At 40.1% G+C, this 22426-nt stretch overlaps 1 protein-coding gene across 2 annotated transcripts in view; it reads right to left on the minus strand.

Moving 5' to 3' along the window:
• The window catches only part of PHF12 (PHD finger protein 12), a 102796-nt gene that overhangs the window by 28455 nt on the left and 51915 nt on the right, over positions 1–22426 (minus strand). Inside the window, exons 8-9 of one of the 2 annotated variants that reach the window (XM_089682995.1) lie at positions 22179–22337; positions 15652–16399 (exon numbers count right to left, since the gene is read on the minus strand). In XM_089682995.1, the coding sequence (XP_089539121.1) occupies positions 15652–16399; positions 22179–22337 (907 nt within the window). The remainder of the gene's footprint in view (positions 1–15651; positions 16400–22178; positions 22338–22426) is intronic. The other variant, XM_089682994.1, reaches the window with a different exon arrangement.

Genomic DNA, 22426 nt, shown 5'->3' on the forward strand with positions numbered 1-22426 from the left:
GTCTTAAAAAAAGCAGTTCTGAAAAGACAGGAATAGTGGGTCAAGATTAAAAGTAACACACACACACAGATGTACGTACACACACGTATACAGCCCTATGAAAAGTTACAGAACCTCAGCTTCACTCACACAGCTGAGTACTGCACTCTAGAGGAAGGCAGAGAGCACAGAAGACACTCCGCCTCCCTTTGCTTTCACTTTGTTCAGCAGTCTGGTGCCTCCCAGTGCAGATGGGGGAATCGGGCTCAACTGACAGCCTCCCTCTATCAGGACACCACGGCACCCCTGAAAACCTCTGGCAGCACCCCGGTTGAGAAAGACAGACTTCGATTACAAGATCTTCAGTTTTACTCAAATTAGTTGATGCAAAAATGAATACACCCCACAACAAAAACTACTATATCAAGTATTTTGTATGACCTTCATGATTTGTAAGGACAGCACTAAGTCTTCTAGGCATGGAATGAACAAGTTGACGATATATTGCAACATCTATCTTTTTCCATTCTTCAAGAAAGACCTCTTTTAGAGCCAGAATGCTGGATGGAGAGTGATGCTCAACTTGTCTCTTAAGAATTCCATAGGTGTTCAATTGGGTTCAGATCAGGAGAAAATACTTGGCCCCTGAATCACTTTCACCCTGTTCTTCAGAAATGCAACAGTGGCTTTAGATGTGTGTTTTGGATAATTGTCATGTTGGAAAAGTGCACGACGACCAAAAGGCACAAGTGATGGTAGCATTTTCTCTTTTAATATGGAGAAGTACATCTGTGAATTCATGATACCATCAAGAAAATGAAGCTCCCCAGCACTAGCAGCACCACAAAAGGACACTGCCACCACCATGTTTCACTGTAGGCACCATGCATTCTTCTTTGTACTCCTCTCCTTTGCAATGCCATACAGTTTTGAAGCCATCAGTTCCAAAAACATTTATCTTGGTCTCATCACTGCAGAGTAGAGTCCTAGTAGTCTTTCAGCATGGCCCCTGGGAAATTCTAGGCAGGCTTTTCTATGCGTGGGCTTTAGGAGAAGCTTCCTTTGTGGATAACACCCAGGCATTCCATTCCTCTGCAGTGTACGCCTTATTGTTTCATGGGAAACAATCACCCCAGTTTGGCTTTCCACTTCATTAGCTAACTGTAGTGAACTTGCATGGCGATTTTCTTCATCCCTTCTCACCAGAAGATGCTCCTGTCAAGGGGTTAACTTCCGTGGACGGCCTGGACATCTGTGAGTTGGATGCATTTCCATCTTTGCTAAATTTTTGCTACAGTATGCTGATAAGTATAGCTTTGCTGATCTTCTTGTAGCCTTCACCTTTGTGTGAAGAAATTATTTTCTCTCTCAGGGCTTATGACATTTCTCTTCCATGTGGTGCCATTGCTGACAGCATGAAATGGGAAGGGATTTTCCTTGTTAAGTAATGCCCTTTTATAATAAGCTCTCTGCTGGACACCTGTTTAATGAATGAGAAGACTCACCTGTAGTTGAATTCTTAATTAGGATTTTGTCTAAAATTTAGCTTTGCTCCCAATTCTTTCCTTGGGATGTATTCATTTTTGCAACATGGTCTTGAACAAATTTGTTAATAAAAAGACTGTGTGCAAATGTACAAATCTTGTTTGCAATCAATGGCCCACATTTGTGGGAGTATTTTGTAGTATAGTGTCCCATAAAAAAAAAAATGTTGATTCTGAATGGAATAGTAAAGGTTTTGTGACAAATCTGTTTGGGTGTACTCATTTATGCTGTGCACTGTACATACAAACAGTAGCAAATCATTATTTGATCCCCTACAGATTTTGTAAGTTTGCCCACTTGAAAAGAAATGAAGGGTCTTATAATTTTTATTATATGTGTATTTTAAGTGATAGAAACAGAATGTCAACCTAAAATCCAGAAAAAACCCAAAACACATGAAAGAAATGTTATAAACAGTTGCAGTCCAGTGAGTAAAACAAGTAATTGAACCCCTGCCAATCAACAAAAATTCTAGCTCCCACAGACTGGCTATGTGCTACACAGATTAGTCCTGTCAATTTAAGAAGGTGCTCCTAACGACAACTTATGTGTATAAAAGACGCCTGTCCACAGAATCTTTCTTCCATTCAAACCTCACCACCATGGGCAAGACCAAAGAGCTGTCAAAAAAAGACGTCAGGGACAAGATTGTAGACAGGCACAAGGTTGGAATGGACTACAAGACCATCAGCAAGAAGTTCGGTGAGAAGGAGACAACTGTTGGAGCGATTACTCGGTCTGGAGCTCCATGCAAGGTTTTGCCTCATGGGGAAAGGATGATCATGAGAAAAGTGAGGGATCAGCCAAGAACTACACGGGACAAGCTTGTGAATGATCTCAAGGCACTTGGGACTACAGTCACCAAACCAATGGTAACATAATACACCGCCATGGATTGAAATCCTGCAGTGCCCGCAAGGTCCCCTCCTCCTCAAGAAGGCACCTGTACAGGTCCATCTGAAGTTTGCAAAATGAACATCTAAATGATTCAGAGAAGGATTGGGAGAAAGTGCTGTGGTCAGATGAGACCAAAATTGAGCTCTTTGGCATTAACTTGACTTGCCGTGTTTGGAGGAAGAAAAAAAAGCTGACCGACTATGACCCTGAGAACACCATCCCTACATTTAAGCACAGAGGTGGAAACATTGTGATTTCGGCTGCTAAAGGTACAGGCCAACTATGCTGCATTGAGGGGCCAAGTATTGTAAAATCTTGAATGAGAACCTTCTTCCCTCAACTAGAACACTGAAGATCGGTTGTGGATGGGTCTTCCAGCATGACAATGACCCCAAAACATACTGCCAAGGCATCAAAGGAGTGGCTCAAGAAGAAGCACATTAAGGTCATGGAGTGGCCTAGCCAGTCTCCAGAACTTAATCCTATAGAAGATTTATGTAGAGAGCGGAAACTTCGAGTTGCCAAGTGACAGCCAAGAAACTTTTATGATTTAAAGAATATCTGTAAAGAAGAGTGGACCAACATCCCTCCTGAGATGTGTGCAAACCTGTAACCAACCACAAGAAACCGCTTACTTCTGTGCTTGCCAACAAGGGTTTCCCCACCAAGTACTAAGTCATGTTTTGCTTGGGGGTCAAATCCTTATTTTACTCACTGAACTGCAACTCAATTTATAACATTTGTATCATGTTTTTTTTTTTTCTGGATTTGTGGTTGATATTCTATCATTTAATATACACCTAAGATAAACCTAGACCCTTCATTTCTTTGTGGGCAAACTTATAAATCTGCAGGGGATCAATTATGTTTTTTATTTTCCCCACTGCGTATAAAAAAAAAAAAAGAATTCTATATAATTTTATTATTAGATTACAATGTACCAGTATCAATACATTTAACACACCACACTACACACCAGCCACTGCACTGAAACAAAAACCTGAAGGTTTATACAAGAAGATGAAGGCCAGAGGTTTTTAAAATTAAAGGACAAGGCCAAATCAGAGCTTTCAGAGTGCTTACCCCCAAATTCTTATCAAGTCCTGATTGAAGGAAGGCCAGAGTGCAATCTCTGGAGGATTTCCAGGTACAATAATAGATCTGTCTGGAAGTAACTTTTTTTGCTTTCAGCAAGAAAAACAGCAAGCAGTAAGGAGATGCAGAGAACCTTCTCTCTCCTAAATGGCAGGCGGGGGGGGAGCAGTGGTTTTATTTCCCCTTCATTATAGCTCCAAGAAGGAGCTGTCATTCTCCCACCGTTAACGGGACCACGCCCCTCCATTTCCTTTAGTGGCGGGGAGAATGACAGTTCCTTCTTACAATCTACTCCTAGATTGTAAGCTCCAAGGAGCAGGGCCCTCTAATCCCTCTTGTATTGAACTGTATTGTTACTGTATTGTCTCCCTCCATAATGTAAAGCGCTGAGCAAACTGTTGGCGCTATACAAGTCCTGTATAATAATAATATTGAAGTGAAAAAAAGCCGGCAATTACAGTTAAAAACTGGCACTGACATATAGCAGCAGCTAGTGAGAGCCTGAGTGTATACACTGCTCCTCTCCTGCCCCCTCCTTGCACACACTGCCCCCCTACAAAGAGGACTTGTCACTCATATGCTATCACATAGGGGACTATTGGTCCCGTATTTAATTAAATCATAAGTTAAAATAAATAAAAAAACAAAATTAACTGATTTCCAACCGCCCTATAGCATAAATACTGCTACAGGATGGCACGGGTGTGCAAAATCATGTATATAAACGTGATTTTGCATTTCCGAGTAGGGAGCGCACGCGCCCTACCCATGCTACCATTCATGGCCACGGATATCAATCACCGGGTCCTGGCCGGTCATTACTCTCCGGCTCCCAGCGATTACTGAGGATCTCCAACAGGGAGGAGAATTGTTGTGTTTACCAACAGCTTTCCTCTCTGTCAGCTCAGCCATCCAAAACAGTGTGCCTACAGTGAAGCACACAGACACCACCCCATAGTAAACACACACCCAGCACACAGTTAACCCTTTGATCGTCCCTTCCTGCCCAGTACCATTAGTACTTTTTTTTTTTTTTTAAGCACTGATCATAGTATTGGTGTCACTGGGGATGTCAGTGACACCAAGTCAGTTCCCCCAGTGTCAGAATGTCGCTGCAGTCCTGCTATAAGTCGCTGATCGCCACCATTACTAGTAGAAATTTAAAAAAAAAATTAAAAAAAATCCCAGTATATACACTGCCATTTGTAAACGCTATAACTTTCACATAAACCAATTAATTTACACGTATTGGGATTTTTTTTTTTTTTTTTTTATAAGCAAATTTATTTGGGCCAAAACCTATTCTGCTGCATAGCAGAATAGGTTTTAGTCCAAATTTATGGCGAAATTTGTGATTTTTTAAAAAATTTTTTGGGCATGTTTAATAGCAAAAAGTCAAACATTGTTTTTTTTCTCAAAACTGACTTTTTTTTTTATAGCACACAAAATTCAAACCCGCAAACCAGGTGATCAAATACCACCGAAAGAAAGCTCAATTCTTGGAAAAAAAAAAAAAGACAAAATTTCATTAGGGTGCAGCGTTGCATGACTGCACAATTGTCAGTTAAAGTAACAGCGTTGTAACGCAAAAAATGGCCTGGTCAGGAAGGGGGTTAAATCCTCAGGAGGGCAAGTGGTTAAAGAAGAAAAAAAAAAAAAACCACAACACACAAAATTTGAGCCTCCTAACCCCACATATGCAAACATTTTGGTTTGGGATTTTGGCCACGTGCATTCTGAATTTTCGGTATCGGCACCAGATTTTTCATTTCGGCACACCAAAATCCAAATGTTAACCATTTGCCGCCCGGCCAATGGCCGTTTGGCGGCTTCAATTGTGTCCCTGCATTCCGGGTGCACGCCATTTGGCGTGCTCCTGCACATGCGCCGTTTGCGCTAACGCAGAGCCGCGCAGCAGTGCGATCTGTCAGCGGCCGTGCTCCTCGGACACGGCCCATGACAGATCCGAGTACCGGCTCCCGTTGCTGGTACCACGTGACATGCTGTGACCAATCACAGCAGGTCACATGACAGTTGTATACAATGGATGGCTTCATTCATGATGCCATCCATTGTATACTAGTGCCTAGCTGTGAATGGTCACAGCTAATCACATGCACATGTCATGTGATTAGCTGTGACCAAATCACAGCTAAGCACAAAAAAAAAAAAAAAATGAATGAATCGATGTCATTCAGGTAAATGCTTGCTTATAGCAAAGTAATTCTTTGCTATAAGCAAATTGTGTAAAAAAAAAAAAAAAAAAAAAAAAAAAATACTGATCACTTCCCCAAAGTAGTACAATGTTACTATGGTAACGTTGCACTACTGTGGTCAAAGCAAAATATGAAAAAAAAAATCTTAAAAAAAATCTTAAAAAAAATAAAAAAAAAATATATATATTTTTTTTTTTCATACTGTAACCAGTCAGTGTCCCTGTTCACCGCCATGCCAGTTATATGATGACGCTGTACTGCACTGACAGTATGTAAAAAAAAAATAGTGAAAATAATTTTTTTTAATTTTTTAATTTTCCGAAAAATTATGACAAAAAAATACAACTTCAAAAAACTCACCATGCCTCTTATGAAGTACGTCGGACTGTCTACTCTGCAAAAAGGGGTCATTTGGGGGATATCTGTACTGTTCTGACATTCTTGGAACTCAAGAAATTAGATTGGCCGTCAGTACTTCAGGACTGATCAATATTCAGATCTATCCCATAGTTTGTGAACTCTCTTTGTGAATTAACTTTCCTACAAACTAAAAAATACATCCTAATTTGGGTTATTTTCACCAAAGACATGTAGCAAAACACATCTCGGCCTAAATTTATGAAGAACAATTATTTATTTGTAAACTTTTATAACAGAAACAAAGAAAAATGTGTTTTTTTCCAAAATTTTTGGTCTTTTTTTGTTAATTTAGCAAAAAATAAAAACCCCAGCGGTGATTAAATACCACCAAAAGAAAGCTCTAGTTGTGTGAAGAAAATGATAAAATTTTAGTTTGGGTACAATGTTGTATGACCGCGCAATTGTCATTCAAAGTGTGAGAGCGCTGAAACCTGAAAACTGGCCCGGGCAGGAAGGTGTAAAATTGCATGGTATTGAAACGGTTAAAAGTAGATTGGCCTAATGAGAGAATGAAACCAGAAGAATTCTGCATATTATATTTTATGTATCACTATTTATGTATATAGGTAATGTAATGTAAATATTAAACTCATTACTGTTAATTGTTGTGTATATCGCTGGCTCTGGCCAGAAGGGTGTGGCTACAAGGTCACACGCACACTGCATCACTTCCACTTGTACGGAAGACGTCAACACTACGTATTGCCCGACGAATGTTTTTTTTTTTTTCTTAGATTGGTTAATGTGGGCTACGATCAACGAATGAACGCCTCTCAGTCATCGGATAACCGATCGGTCGATATATTTATCTCTATATATATCTATATCTAGTGTATACACATACCTCGGTTTACAAACTCCTTGGTTAACGTAATTTTCAGTTTATGAATGAAAATCCATTGAAAATAATGCCTCGGTTTACTAATTTTTTTTTCGCAATATCAAGTGTATGTCGGTGACAATTTTTAAAAGCAATTGCCTGCTTTTTTTTTTCTTCACTATAGCTCACAAATTTAGCTGTCACTTTCCCAGGAGTTAAAGGAAACAGTTTCTTTTAACTTGGGAAAATAAACTTAAAGGAAACCACCCTCTTTCAGCTGGAGGAAAAAGTCACAGCTAAATCTGAGCTACAGTGAAGAAAAAGAAAAAAAAAAAAAAAAAAAAAGCGGTAATTACATTTAACAACTAATAAACATAAAATTAGTGAAGCGCTTGTATCTCATGAATACAATCATGTGTCTCCATAAAGTATAATAGTAAATCAAAGTGACCACGATATATATTAAAAATATGTGAACTCCCTCTAGTGGATAGAAAAAATAATGTCAACCGAAATGACTATAATGGCTAAATATCACACATTAAGAACCTAAATATGTAGTGCATAAATCAGATATACTAAACAAAGTATATATACATGAAAACAGAATAATTGGCCACATACAATGGTGTCTAAATCAAACATAACTAATATATGCCATAAGTGAAAAAGACAATATCAAAGGTGAAAAAATATTCCATGCATGTGACTGTGCTTTAAGCTGGAACACACACGTGATCTCCACTTCTAAGTGCAAGTACTCTCCTTCAAATGGCAGCAATGCCTGCTCACCTCCCTTCCTCGACCCACACAGGGCCTCAAAGCAGTTACCACCTCAGTGGTGTATTCCTCTGGCAGACTCCTTAATCCTCCTCCTCTCTTATGCAACTCATAAAAAGACAAGAAAGCCTTCCATAGTGTAGTAAGTTTTAATAGGCAAAGTAAAAAGTGACAAAGTAAACCACTCACATGCTCCTTTCCATAAACAAGCGTTTTTCCCAGCCTGTGGGTAGATATGCATGCACCTGGGGGAATCCAATATGGCCACTGTGTCCGGACATACGTCACCAGGAAGTAGACAAACCGACGCGTTGCGTCACGTGCGTCGTGACTTCATCAGGTACCCTGATGAAGTCACGACGCACGTGACGCAACGCGTCGGTTTGTCTACTTCCTGGTGACGTATGTCCGGACACAGTGGCCATATTGGATTCCCCCAGGTGCATGCATATCTACCCACAGGCTGGGAAAAACGCTTGTTTATGGAAAGGAGCATGTGAGTGGTTTACTTTGTCACTTTTTACTTTGCCTATTAAAACTTACTACACTATGGAAGGCTTTCTTGTCTTTTTATGAGTTGCATAAGAGAGGAGGAGGATTAAGGAGTCTGCCAGAGGAATACACCACTGAGGTGGTAACTGCTTTGAGGCCCTGTGTGGGTCGAGGAAGGGAGGTGAGCAGGCATTGCTGCCATTTGAAGGAGAGTACTTGCACTTAGAAGTGGAGATCACGTGTGTGTTCCAGCTTAAAGCACAGTCACATGCATGGAATATTTTTTCACCTTTGATATTGTCTTTTTCACTTATGGCATATATTAGTTATGTTTGATTTAGACACCATTGTATGTGGCCAATTATTCTGTTTTCATGTATATATACTTTGTTTAGTATATCTGATTTATGCACTACATATTTAGGTTCTTAATGTGTGATATTTAGCCATTATAGTCATTTCGGTTGACATTATTTTTTCTATCCACTAGAGGGAGTTCACATATTTTTAATATATATCGTGGTCACTTTGATTTACTATTATACTTTATGGAGACACATGATTGTATTCATGAGATACAAGCGCTTCACTAATTTTATGTTTATTTCTTGCACTTATTGGTATTAGTTAAAGTGACAGCAGCTGTATTGTGTCAGTTATTCCCATGAGCGCAGGAGGATCTCATACTATTTACATTTAACAACTGGCACCATAATAAACAGCGTGATGTCACCCCTCCCATCAATACCAAGCCCTTCGGGTCTGGTATGGATTTTGAGGGGAACTCCCACACCAAAATTAAAAAATCCATACCAGATCCTTATCGGAGCATGCAGACCAGCAGGTCAGGAAAGGGGGGGGTGATGAGTGAGCATCCCCCCTCCTGAACCATACTACGCCAAATGCCCTCAACATGGGGGGGTGCTTTGGGGCATGTTGATAGGGACAAGGGCCTCTTCCCCACAACCCTGCCCGGTCCCGCTACTCATTCACAAAAAAACGAAAAAAGTGTAGTGTGAAAAAAAAGACAGGACACGGTCTTTGACAAGTTTATTTAAAAAAATAAAAATAATAAAAGAATGTCCCCCGCAGTAGATCCAACATCATTCACGATGTCTGCTGCCGCCGCGGCCACCGGGAGGGGAAAAAAAAAAAAAAAAAAAGAAGAAGCTCCTCTCTCGACGATTGCCTCCATCCGTCTGCTCTGGTGGTTTGACAGTTTTTAAATATGTAAGGGGTGGGGCCACCCAGGGACATCACGCATGTGACCCCACCCCATGTGACATCAATGATGAAAAATGTCCTGACATCAGTGGAGGTAAACAACGCTCTTTGGTATTAGGGGAGGAATAGCCCCACGTCACTGGTGTCATTGGGAGGAATTGTGACCCATCATTGGAAGAAATTATGCCCAATTGTTAGTGTCAGTGGGAGGAATTATGGCCCATTGTTTGGGTCAGTGGATGGAACAGTGCCCCAAAGGCCAGCAAAGGGCCACATCTGGTCCCCAGGAAACAGAAAATGTATAATTGTAAGCAGTGCCTTCTAAACTGTTTAAATATGTTTTCTACTTTCTACTGTGAATAAAATATGGGTTTATGAGATTTGCAAATCATTGCATTGTTTTTTTTATGTAGATTTTGCACTGCATGCAAACTTTTTTGGAAGTGGGGTTGTAGAACAAAAGGTAAAACTACTTTTTTCATTTTGGATAGAGTAAGAGGGCGGACACACACACTTAGATTTTCCCTCTATTACTTTTCTGGGGACAACCCAAAATTTGAGCTTCTTTTACCTGCAAATGATAATGGTAAACAGGGCAAACAGGGAGGGGACACATACAGCAACAACCTGACAGGGGTTCCAACCCTGCTACACAACCTCCAAAACCAGAAAAAAAGTTTCACCTTTAGTTCACAGTACTTTAAATGTGTAATTTGTACTCAGTTTACAGAGGTCATATTCACAAACCACTTTACGCACCTTTTTATTTAATATTAAAGTAGAACTAAGCGTCAATAGGGATAAAACCCTGTCTTTAGTGTCAGCTGTATCCACATTGAGAAGAATGCTTTCACCAAAGGAAATAAAAAAAAAATCAAAAAAAAAATCACTGCAGTCCATAAGGGCAGAGAAGTATTCATGTTACTAAACCCAGGACCCTGCATTCACTATATCCAGTCTCCCACAGTACACAGAACAGGGAAATGCAATTATTTTAGTAAAACTACTAAGTACCTTTTTTCATCAGCAGTTAGAGAAGTCTTGTGACTTCTATAAGTGTCCAGCTGAGCACTGGTTAAAGCTTGTGGGAGGAGTTTTCATTCTCCTCTCACTGTCCTATAAGATCACATAAACCCTGACCCTCTGTCTGGACAGTGCTGAGTGGCGCTGAGCTTATCCCATGCACCCTCCCAAGAAAAAAAAGAAGAAAACTATAGCAATACACACCAAACTGAGCATGTGCAGAGTGTCCCCGAGGCTGTGCTCTATCAGGTGATGAAATGGGGAAAGGGAGGATCAGAAGACAGGATCAAACATCTTTTACACACAATGCAGATGATTAACCCCTTAAGTTCCACAGTGAGAATAAGAATTTTACTGTTGTGGGTTTAGTAACACTTTAATGCTTCTGTTAGTTTTCGCTTTCTGTATCCCCAGTAGGATGCTTGTCTTCACTTCCTATGTGGTCACTGAGCTAGAAATAAGGGAAAATCTTCCTACTGGGAGAACTGACTAGAGACATATGTTTTTGGTGTAAAAAACAGTCAACAGATTATGTCTCTCTGTGCTTTATTCCTTTAAAATGCAGCAGATACAATAAACTGCAAGAAATCCAGTGAGCTCCTTACTATGCACACCATCTCTTATGAAATCCCAAGTCAGGTTGGCTTTCAGGAGAACACACAATTTGGATTTTAGGAGCACGCCCAATTTGTCAGCTTCTGTGTTCTTTAATTGGCACATTTTTTTTTAAAGACAAAACATGGGGAAACATGCATGCATTTCAGAGATGTATTGCATAGGCTTGTTTTTCAAATTTTGCTAAAAACTGCACAAAGTAAAAAGCGCTCTCAACCTGCTGCCACAAAAAGAAAACCTTTTTGCTTAAGACTTAAAAGTGTATCTAAAAGGCAAAACTTTGTCATTTTGGATAAAGTAAGGGAGGGGTTATAAGTCCTGCTTTTTTTTTGGCCATCTGTGTCCCATTGAGAAAATTTCCCTTCACTTTCTGTCCTGTGTTCTGTGAGAGAAATCCCATGTGTCATCAGAACCAGTGTCCCCAATGAAAATTTTGTTTTGTTTTTTCTAAATTAGTGTTCTAATGTCAACCCAAAAAGTAAATTTCCCTCAACATGGGCACAGACAGCAATAAAAACTGACGTGTTCCAAGCCCTATACAAAAACAAGCTGCACAAATAAAGATTGAAACTAATCAGAATGCTTGGATCAGAATAAATTCATCCCTAACAAAATCACAATTAGAGAAAAAGCAAACTGATCCAAACAAGTCCATGTTGTTGGTAATTTTTGTGTTGCTTTGTGTGCATTTTCTGCAGAGTAGGCAGAGGTAAACCAAGTATTGTTATAGTAGACCTCATTAGCAAGGTTTCCTAAGTGGATAAATCTTATCCTTTTAATAAGCTGATGAATAAAGCTGGTTCTGCCTCATAAGGTTATCGAACACTTAGGCTACGTTCACACTAGCGTTGTGTGCAGGCGGCAGAGAGGCATTTGGGAAGCGTTTTTACCGCTTCCCAAATGCCTCGGACAATTCTGCACATTACAGCACATGGTGCTGTTCTAACGGGAGCGTTAGCGTCGTGGCAAAACGGACGCTTCTGGTCGAGTCAGGAGGCGTTGAAGCCTCCTATTCTAGTCTATGGTGCTGCTCCGCAAACACCCGGCCAGCGTTTGCGGTACGGTTGCAAGCGCGGTAACACCATTTAAAACTTCATTATAGGCATTTGTGGGGTGTTTTTAACGGTCAGCAAACGCCTTGCAACCACCGCTAAACCGTGCATGCGTTTGCCGAGCGTTAAAAAACCGCTCCGCAAACGCCGGAGCAACGCTTGCCAAACGCTATAGGGGCGTTTGGCAAGCGTTGGTAAAACAGTCAAGTGTGAACGGGCCCTTAAAGATGCAAGTAATGAAGATCTAGACATGTCTTTGGTAGGTACTTGTCTGTCATCTTGTATCACAGCTGAGGCTGCCAGGGACAGAATTCCAGAAGTTCTGACAGGTGACTAGAGGATAGCCAACAGCCACATGAGGAGGAAAGAAAAAAAAAAAAAAAGAAAAAAAAAAAAAAAAGTCCCTTTAAACCACTTTTAGATTTATGTACGAACTCCCACCCTTCCTGCTGTACAGAGGGATGGCTGCTCATATATTTCTCTAGGCACAGAAAAGGTTTGTGTCAACGTTGTCAAAGCAAACAAGTAGTATATTGCAGCTTACCAGTCCTTACAAGTGGAGGTTGCATTAGTTTTCTTTTTTTTTTTTCCAGGCTAAAAATGTTTTTAGCAAATTCCAAAAATACCTGTTGAACTTGCCAGAAATAAGTGTCACTTCCTTAGGTAAAACAAATCTTAAAAGGATAAGTTCAACTTTCCTAACAGGTTACATCAATATTCAGGGTGTAACATGTTCCAGACAGACAAGCCACCACTCATCACTTTAACAGCTAGCAGGGGATTTTCTTCCCCCCTCGCAAGCGGTCACATTTTTTAAAAAAGGCCATGCTGGGCTCCGCCCGCATCACTCATTCACATTCCTCTGTGAATGAGAGACTACAAAGTCCTGAATGAACTACCACAGTACTGTGGATCGCCATGGTAGTTCATTCATTCTTCCTGTCAGTATATCTGCTTGCTTGTACATCTCATACAGGCAAGCAGATATACTGACAGGTCTGCAGGAGACCTGCATGGCATCAGAAATCTACTGATTGCTGGTGCAATGCTTTACAACCTCCTGCAGACAAAAATAATAACTTTTTTTTTAACTGCAAAATATGTGCATTTATTTTTTTACAAAAAGGTGAACTTATCCTTTAAATCTGATGTTTATTTATTAATTGCGCTGCGTACACTGTTGGCGCTAAATAAATCCTGTAAAATAATAAAATTGTCAGGTTGCTTTAACTGACAAAATTTACAGATCTCAGCTCATTCCTTTGATGTGCAGATCAATGAACAGAAAGATACAAAAAGTAACATTAGATTGTATTTTTCAATATTGGTGTCAGAGCAAGTGTTATTTATAAACACGGATTCAGACTGCTTTTTAGACAGCTGAAGTTGCCAACGCCCCCTCCGAGTACACAGTGATGCCGACTTTGCTTAACCAAAGACAACAATTACTGTATACTGGGAGAGGGGGTCATGGAAGCATACAGCATTGTACATCCTCTGTACAAGGATTACGTTTTTTGGACGTGTACAGCACATTTAAGGTCTGAAACTAGTTAAACCACTAGCACTATCAATATACTGTGTAGTGTAGATAAACAAAAACACCTATTTGAAGTCCAGCCAGTGTAACAACCATAGTTCCTTCTATAGATACTATAAAGGAGTGTAAACATGTGTTATTTGCAGCATTACCAGGGGAAACAAAATTATAAAGTGTGTGTTGCAACAATTTACTGTAAAATGTGATAAGAAAGCCTCTGCGATGGAATCCCCTTAAAGCAGGGGTGAGCAACTGTGGCCCTCCAGCTATTGTAGAACTACAAGTCCCAAGGGGCATTGCGAACTGACAGTTACAAGCATGACTCCCAAAGGCAGAGGCATGATGGGACTTGTATTTCACCAACAGCTGGAGAGCCACAGTTGCCCACCCCTGCCTTAAAGTATTGCCAGAAGAAAGGGGTTATCAAATGGAATACATAGTCATTTTAAAATCAGCACCACCGTATTCCAAGATTGTGTTGAGGTTGTGCCAGCACCTTTTCCCACAAGTCTTACAAAAGGAAAACATTCTCAATGAGTTTAAATGAAAAAAACTGGCAACATATTTCAACATATAAACATGATAAAGCAAGAAGGAATTGTGCGCTGCCAAAGTGCTGAATAATAAGCTGTTGCAGACACATGTTATATGTGCTCTCATAAAAAAATAAATAAATGTGTTGCGCTACTATCAACAAACAATATTGTGAAAAAAAAAAAACAAAAAAAACGTAAAAGCAAAATAAAGAAACTCAAATGTGACTAAAGTCCACACAAAAAAAATTATGAAAACGATTAAAAATTTCAAAAAGAGTGGAATATCTTCTTACTGGGGAATGCACCCAGAATCCCAGTGCTGCAAGTCTTCAATTTGCGTGAATCACCACAGTGAACATAAAGATCCAGGTGGACCCTCACCTTCTCACATGGATCTGCATATGGACAGTTCAGATAAGAAGCTCCCCTATAAGTGGGTGTAACACATAACTTACTCCTCTGGGCAATTTTCCCCTTATGAATCACCTCTGAACCTTCCAATGGCACCTGATATTAGTAAAGCCGGCTCTGTGGGTAAAGTTCAACAACCACAAAGACGACCATAGTGCAGTAGTCTTCTTAAAATGGCATGTAATTTATTAAAAACATATACATTCACATGGTAACTAGTATAAAAATGCAAAAAAACAAAAAAACAAAACAGAAGTAATTAGTGAAGAGCAATATCCTGTTTGTCAGATCGGCATTCGAATGCCGACGTCACCCGACTCCTCCCTACGCATATCATCATGCGCCACGTGACTTCATTACGTGGTGCGTGACAATACGCATGGGGAGTCAGATGACGTCAGCACTTTATGCCGATCTGCAGACAGGATATTGCTCTTCACGGTTTACTTCTGTTGTTTTTATTGCATTTTACCGTGCGATTGTATATGTTTTTATAAATTACATGTCATTTTAAGAAGCGTACTGCACTATGGTCTTCTTTGTGGTTGTCAGGCTTTACCCACAGAGCTGGCTGTACTGAAATCAGGTGCCATTGGAAGGTTCAGTGGTGATTCATAAGGGGAAAATTTCCCACAGAGGAGTAAGTTATGTATTACCCCCTCACTTATAGGGGAGATGCATATCTGACCTGTGTCCAAATGAGAAGGTGAGGGTCCACCTGGATCTTTATGTTCACTGTGGTGATTCATGCAAATTGAGAACTTGCAGCACTGGTATTCTGGGTGCAGGCCCCAGTAAGAAGATATTCCACTCTTTGAAATTTTGAAGAATTTGTTTTCATAATTTTTTGTGTGGACTTTAGTCACGTTTGAGTTTCTTTATTTTGATTTTACGGGTTTTTCCCACAATATTGTTTGTTGATAGCAGCACTACACATTTATTTATTCAACATAAAAACATATTTATGGTTTCTTACAACAGAATGCTAGGGCATAGAGTAACATACCTGCAGTTGGAGCTGCTGCACAAAGTCTGGAGGCACCAGGAGCTGCTGATGTGAGATCAACACTGACCGCCTGTGGAGGAGTAAGTGCCCTTGTGCCAGACAGCGGTGACCCCACGGGTCTAGAGTCATGCTGACTGAGTAGAGGTCCAGTTTGCATTTGGGTATGTTTTCGTGACAAAGTGCTTGAAAGCTCTGGACTGGAACAGGAATTTGGAGGTGTGATAGCAGGTACAGGAAGTCTTTGGGCACAAAGTACAGATCCCGTTGTGCTCTCTGTCTTCATTATATGGTTTGGGAGTACAGTTGCTGTGGGCGGAGTTCCTGATCTAGGCCGTGTTGGTCGCTGGGGAAGTACAGAAATAGTAGCACTAGTTCCAGTTAGCCTTTGGTGCTCAGTCAATTGTTCCGTGGGGCATGGGCTAACACTGAAAGTATGTGGCCCATTGGATTTAGATTCTGATGTGGAAGGTCCATTGGAAGCGCCACAGCTGGTGGAGAGGCGTGATTTCCCCACAAAAGGACAGTCTTCCTGCAAAGCTGTTGCCTGACTGCTAGGACACAGTTCTAAAGATGAAGGACACTGGGGCTTTCCATCATCGTGCTGGTGAGAGTTGGAAACGGAACCATCAGGTGCAATAAGTGGTTTGATATCCAACGAATCAATGTCATCTGACCCCCAGGATGGCATCTGCTTAGCAGACAAGTATTTCAATATGCTGCACTGAAGTGCAACCACACTACGGAGCCACTAAAGATTCAAAACAAAACCCAAAACATCTGAATTAAAGCGACGAATAAATCTCCCACCATTTATTTAGGAATCACAGACAACATATGGCTAATGGAGGATGAGACAACATGTGGCTCTTAGCTTAAACAATTACCATGGCAGCACAATACCAAAAGCCAGGTAGCCAACAAGCCCATGCAGAACTGGTACCCTTATATTTTACTGTAGAAAATTAATGCATGTGTTCGGTTTCCTACACTGGACTTAGTGGCTCCTCAACTGTACTTTATAGGAAGATGTGCTTAGAGAAATACAGAAGATCAACATACCAAGTCACAGATTCAAGGCAAATATGCAGTCTTAGGCAAGAGTTCCTAACTGCAGCCACTCAAAAGTAATGAAGCCAGAGAATCAGAAAGGCAGCAAGACATTAACATTTTTAGGTCAGCAATGGCAGTCTCCACATTTTTCTAAATACGGGTTACCTTTACAAGAGAAGTATGGACTGAACAAAAACGGAAAAAAAAACAAACAAAAAAACAAAAAAAAAAAAACAATCTAGTTGGATGCAGCATTGATCCGATGCTGCATCTTTCTCCTGCCGGCACTGCAGTGGGAATTAAGAGATCAAATACAGCCGATCGCTCAGTTCTCCCCCTCTGCTCTGAGTATACAGCTGTGACTGTCAATCTCCAGCTCTCTGCTCATCCAGCACTCACTGGAGCACCAGGCTGTTCAGGGGGCAGGAGGAGCTGGCTCAGGCTCTTGGTGGATAGCCGAGAGGCTGAGCCAGGTGCCAGTCCAGGCTTCTAGGTGAATCCCCACCATATGGTTGGGATCTTTTCACAGCCTGGACTGGCTGAGTGACGTCACTCAAGAGCAGACTTTAGCCCGCTGTCGGCTAAAAAAAACAGGCCACAGGAGTGCAGAACAAACTCCACTTGTGTGACCTACAGGAGAAGTATAGCCTAATAGTTTTGGCTAGAATTCTCCTTTAAATGTATCCATCCTTTCCTATATCAGCCAACAAAAATATCAGGCTGAAACCACATTTTAGGTAATTACTTTTTAGCAAACTAAGAAAGAAGTGTATTCGTTTAGTAAAAGCTTAATCACTGTAGTTCCGAGGCCTTTTTCTCCCTAAATCTCCGAAACTTCGAGAGCATTATCTAATCACCCCAATAATGTATCATTCTGTTTGGGACAGATAGAGCTTTAATTTGGTAGCAAATTTGGAGATATATATATATATATTTTTTTTTTAATTTCTTTTTTTATTGGTAATAAAAAAAAACTAATTACATGAACTTTCCTTCAAGTTGTACAAGTGCAATGTAATTTGTACCCCCTATATATTTGCAGCAAAATACAATGAAATCTGAAAATTAAAATACCACGCTAGTGGTACCCTTTTACCCTTTGTGTAACATTGCAGGATAGTAAAGTGAACGTATTCCTTTTACTTAAGGTAAGCTTTATTCCATTTGCAAAGCTACATTGTAAACCATGCAGCAGGGGGAAAAAGAAAATGCAGTCATCATTGACAAGAGCACAAAGGCAACGTTTTCCACATGTGTGCAATTGCAAAAATGTCAAAGGATACCACATTCACTTACAAGAGCATTTGATGCTTGCGCAATGAACAAATGTCATCCAGATTATCAGATATCATTGCTGCAACCTGGCTAATTGGGGGGGGGGTAACATTTAAAAACAATATATACAGCTCCTCCATGGATCAATCTGTAGAAGCATTCATATGCAAGAGCCAGTGATTCCAGCCCTAAGCTCTGCCAATTCCTGGTGCCATATACATTCCCCAAACTGGAAAAGGCTCACCAGGACTGAGGAATCTCTAAAAGCATTGACAAGGAAAGATTTTCCCAGTGCACTGCTGACTTACTGCCCAAAAAACCCTATTAAACAGGTCTGGGATTACCCTATCCCGACCTGAAAACCTGTAAAACATAAAAGCTGTCAATCTATAGCAAAGAATAAATGTACAATGAAATAAGTAACTTGTCGTCACAAGAAAACTCTGGCATGAGTTTAATACAAAGATTGCCATTGCAGAGCTAATCCTGAAAATGCTAGCTGTCTGGCTGTTGTGCTCATTAAATTACTTCCTCAGATTTGCATATCTGAAACAAGCACAATCACAGCTTGCCATACATGTTTATTTTCAGTTATGTTACTCAAAGCCAGAAGATCAGCATGAAAGCCAGCTACCATTTTAAAAAGAGGTGGCTAGGGATGTCTGCCTACATCAGCATGATATTTTAAAATGGTTATAATTCGTAAGACAAATACAGTAGGTTCAATTTTGAACTTTATCTTATTAAAATACAAGCAGCAATAAAACGCCTAACAAAATCTTTTCCTAAAATAGTCTGTTTCGGGAGCATGCGAGGCCAAGTACAGCTATAGAAATCTGTGTAAAGCTGAAGCAATCCTCCCATTTTACTGCTCACAATACTTTTTGCCTTTACTAGAGTAGCATTCCAGTCAAATCCTAACTATACCTATATCTACTCCCACCCCCATTTCAAGCCTGAGGGCGCTCTGGTCCAGTCACATGATCAGCTCCCAGTGCCAGCTTTAGTGTGGAGGATGGACAATCGACAATGGATGCCCCATAGTAAGCCTATGGGTGTCATCATTGCCCAGGCTCTGCAGCCGTTATCGGAGATCTCTTCACCGAAACCCTTTGCTGGAGAGATCATTTGTCTGGAATGTCCTCAGAATAGGCAAGTATAGACCAGGGGGTTCAACAAATCCCAGGTGCCAGGTCGCCATGGTGACTAGAAATTGCACTCTGGAGCCAGGGTTCACACAATGCCCCACACTGACTTCAATGCAAAAACACCTATCATTGACCTCAATGCAAAACCTCCTTTCAATAACAATCCTAAGTGAACACTTATCCCCGAATGCCACTCTACTATCACTTGCGAGTCTGGAATGCATCACTAGAAACTCACACAGGACCCTTTTTAGTATGATCTAGCCTGTCATGCAAATCTGTGCATTTGAAAACACATCCAGCATCACATGTGTGTGAACCAGGATGGCTCCATTCACACCAGGGCATTTAGCGATCGCGGCAGAATCGCTGTGATTGCAAAATGGAGGTTCAGGTGCTATTATTTTCAATGGCTCCTAAAACGAAGCAGTTTTGATGTGATTATCACATGGCAAATTGCATTGTGGGAAGCTTGTCGGCCAAAAGTTGCCTTGCATCGGGCGCTGACAACCCACACTACACAAAAAACAAACCAAAAAAACCCCAAAAAACTGGCTCCTAACTTTTTTTTTTTTTTTTTAGCTGGCTCCTAGATTCAAAGCAAATTTGTCAATCCCTGATATAGGCTTATTTTCTTTAGTATGGGAGCAGGTTTAGGTATAGTTAGAATTTAAATTTGAATGCTACTTTAAGTATTAACAGAATCAGTATTTGTCCGCACATAGGCAACAGCATGTACAGTGAGCGGAAAAATAAAACGATGCATGCCAGCCGAGGCTCTGGACTACAACACCAGAGCTGCAAAGATAGGTAATATTAGAAGCCCTCAAACAGTCCAAACTAATTTGGGAACTCAAAACCATACATGTTAAAATTCTGCTAGTCCATCCCCACATGCTGACAGATTTTCCAATGCACATTAAACAGCATGGATGGAGAAATCTACGGATATTGTATTCTGACAATAGCAGCTCCCACAGCTATCAAAATACCTGAACAGTTATTGCATATGTGAAGGACAATGGTGTAAGCCTCCTGCGCTCCTAACTGAAAAAGTGATAATATAACAGAGAGAAGCTGCTAACATCTAATCATATACCCAATGATCGAAGATGAGAAAAAAAAAAAAAAAAAAAAAATGATGAAGCGCTACTCAAAATGACCAATAAATCACATACCATAAACTCATATAAATACATATATAAATAAATGTGATAAATATAAAGTGACACAAAGTGCAAATATCATAAACATGATCTGATCCACATGGGATCTATTAACTATAGGTGTCCAACTGTGACCTGATCCTCTGGTGATCCTTTGTGAACAAAGTGAATAATAATCCAAAGTGATGGTAATAACTGAAGTGCGTATACCAATACTTTCACCAAGTATGGTATATAAGTGCATTGATCCTAAATTGGATCTATAGTTATGGTGGACACTCAAACAAAAAAGATAAAATAGTCCAAAATGGGACTAATAGTGAATATTGTCCACAAGAGGACTCCAAATCAAGGACAAAATGCACACACATACAAGTGAACACTTCTAATATTGAATGTGCACACTCACTTATCAGAAAAAAGAAAAAAAAAGGAAATAAAAAATACCCCATAAACATATCAACCCAAACACAACTTGTATTTAAAAAACAAATACAAACTAGAAAAGCTACAATTTCTGGGGAAATTGTGTGAAGTGTTTATGTTCAGCTCCCACTCTAGCTTGTCAGCTCCCACTCTAGTTTTGAACATTCTGCCATTCATTCCTATGGGACCAATTTCACCACAAAAACGCCGATATTTCGTGAACCATTCGGCGAAACGTTCCACAAAGTAACAGCACACCAATCGGGAACAATCCGCACGTTTCGGTATATTACTGTCTATGTAGTGTAAAAACTGTGGGAGGAGTTAGGGTGGTAAATTTGGCTATAAGAAGAATATATATATATGTGAGATAACAGTAAGTGGTCTTGCCATGCAAGAACACTTAAAAAATTCCTCGTGACAATGAAAAATAAATAATAAACATGGAAGTGAAAATGTCCGTGTCACACTAATAGAAATAAACATGCAAAATAAACGCATGACACTAAAAATATATGTGAAGAAAGTCCAAATTGGTGCTTAAACACCACGCAGTCCAATGCAAAAACAGTCGTGCCCGTGGATAGTGGATGTGTGAGACCACAGAAGGATATCCACAGATAGCTGAAATACCCACTCACCTCCTTGCTTCAACCCACAAGAGTCAAAACACCTTTAGAATCACCAAACTGGATCCTCCATGTACATGATTCCTCTGTCACTGCGCACCTCTCATTTTCACGTCCGTGTTTATTATTTATTTTTCATTGTCACGTGGCATTTATTTTGGCTTGTTTTTTAAACACAAGTTATGTGTTTGGGTTGATATATGTTTATTGGGGTATTTGCTTTTCTTTTTTTTTTTCTCTGATATTAATTGAGTGTGCACATTCGATATTAGAAGTGTTCACTTGTGCGTTTTTCCTTGATTTGGAGGCCTCTTTTGGACAATATTCACTATTAGTCCCATTTTGGACTATTCTATCTTTTTTGTTTGAGTGTCCACCATCACCATAGATCCAATTTAGGATCAATTCACTTATATACCATACTTGGTGAAAGTTTCGGTATACACACTTCAGTTATTACCATCACTTTGGTGGATTATAATTCACTTTGTTCACAAAGGATCAGGTCACGTTTAGACACCTATAGTTCATGAATCCCATGTGGATCAGGTCATGTTTATGATATTTGTACCTTGTGTCACATTTATTTATATATGTATTTTTATGAGTTTATGGTAAGTGATTTAATGATTAGTCATTGCATATGACTGAATGCAGTCATTGCTAGTTTGCCGAAATCTGACCAGCGTATGGCCAGCTTAAGTTTTGCCACAGGAGGAGTGCAAAAAAAAAAAAAAGATGAAAAAGAATCTCGAAGATTTGTTTTCCATCACTTTAGCAATGTTTCATGAAGAATGATCAAGACAGTGATTGTTATAATACCATGTACAAACCTCTTGTTGCTCTGTTTGGTTAGCCAAGTGCTCAGAATGCAGTCGGTGCTTTTGGGACTCATCAGGTACACCATTACAGATAAGCTCCCCGTCACGTATGCCAGCAGAAGGTATTATCTCTGGAGGGGCCTGATACTGTGCCTTGATAGCTTCTGGTACCTAAAGGTATTACACGTAATATACAGTGAAAAGACGGGGGAAGGGGTGACAAAAAAAAACAAAAAAACAACATCATTAAAAGACAAGTA

The sequence above is a fragment of the Staurois parvus genome, unplaced genomic scaffold, assembly GCF_062004578.1.
Source record: "Staurois parvus isolate SC_StPar_1 unplaced genomic scaffold, SC_StPar_1.0 ptg000299l, whole genome shotgun sequence".
NCBI classification, from domain to species: domain Eukaryota; kingdom Metazoa; phylum Chordata; class Amphibia; order Anura; family Ranidae; genus Staurois; species Staurois parvus.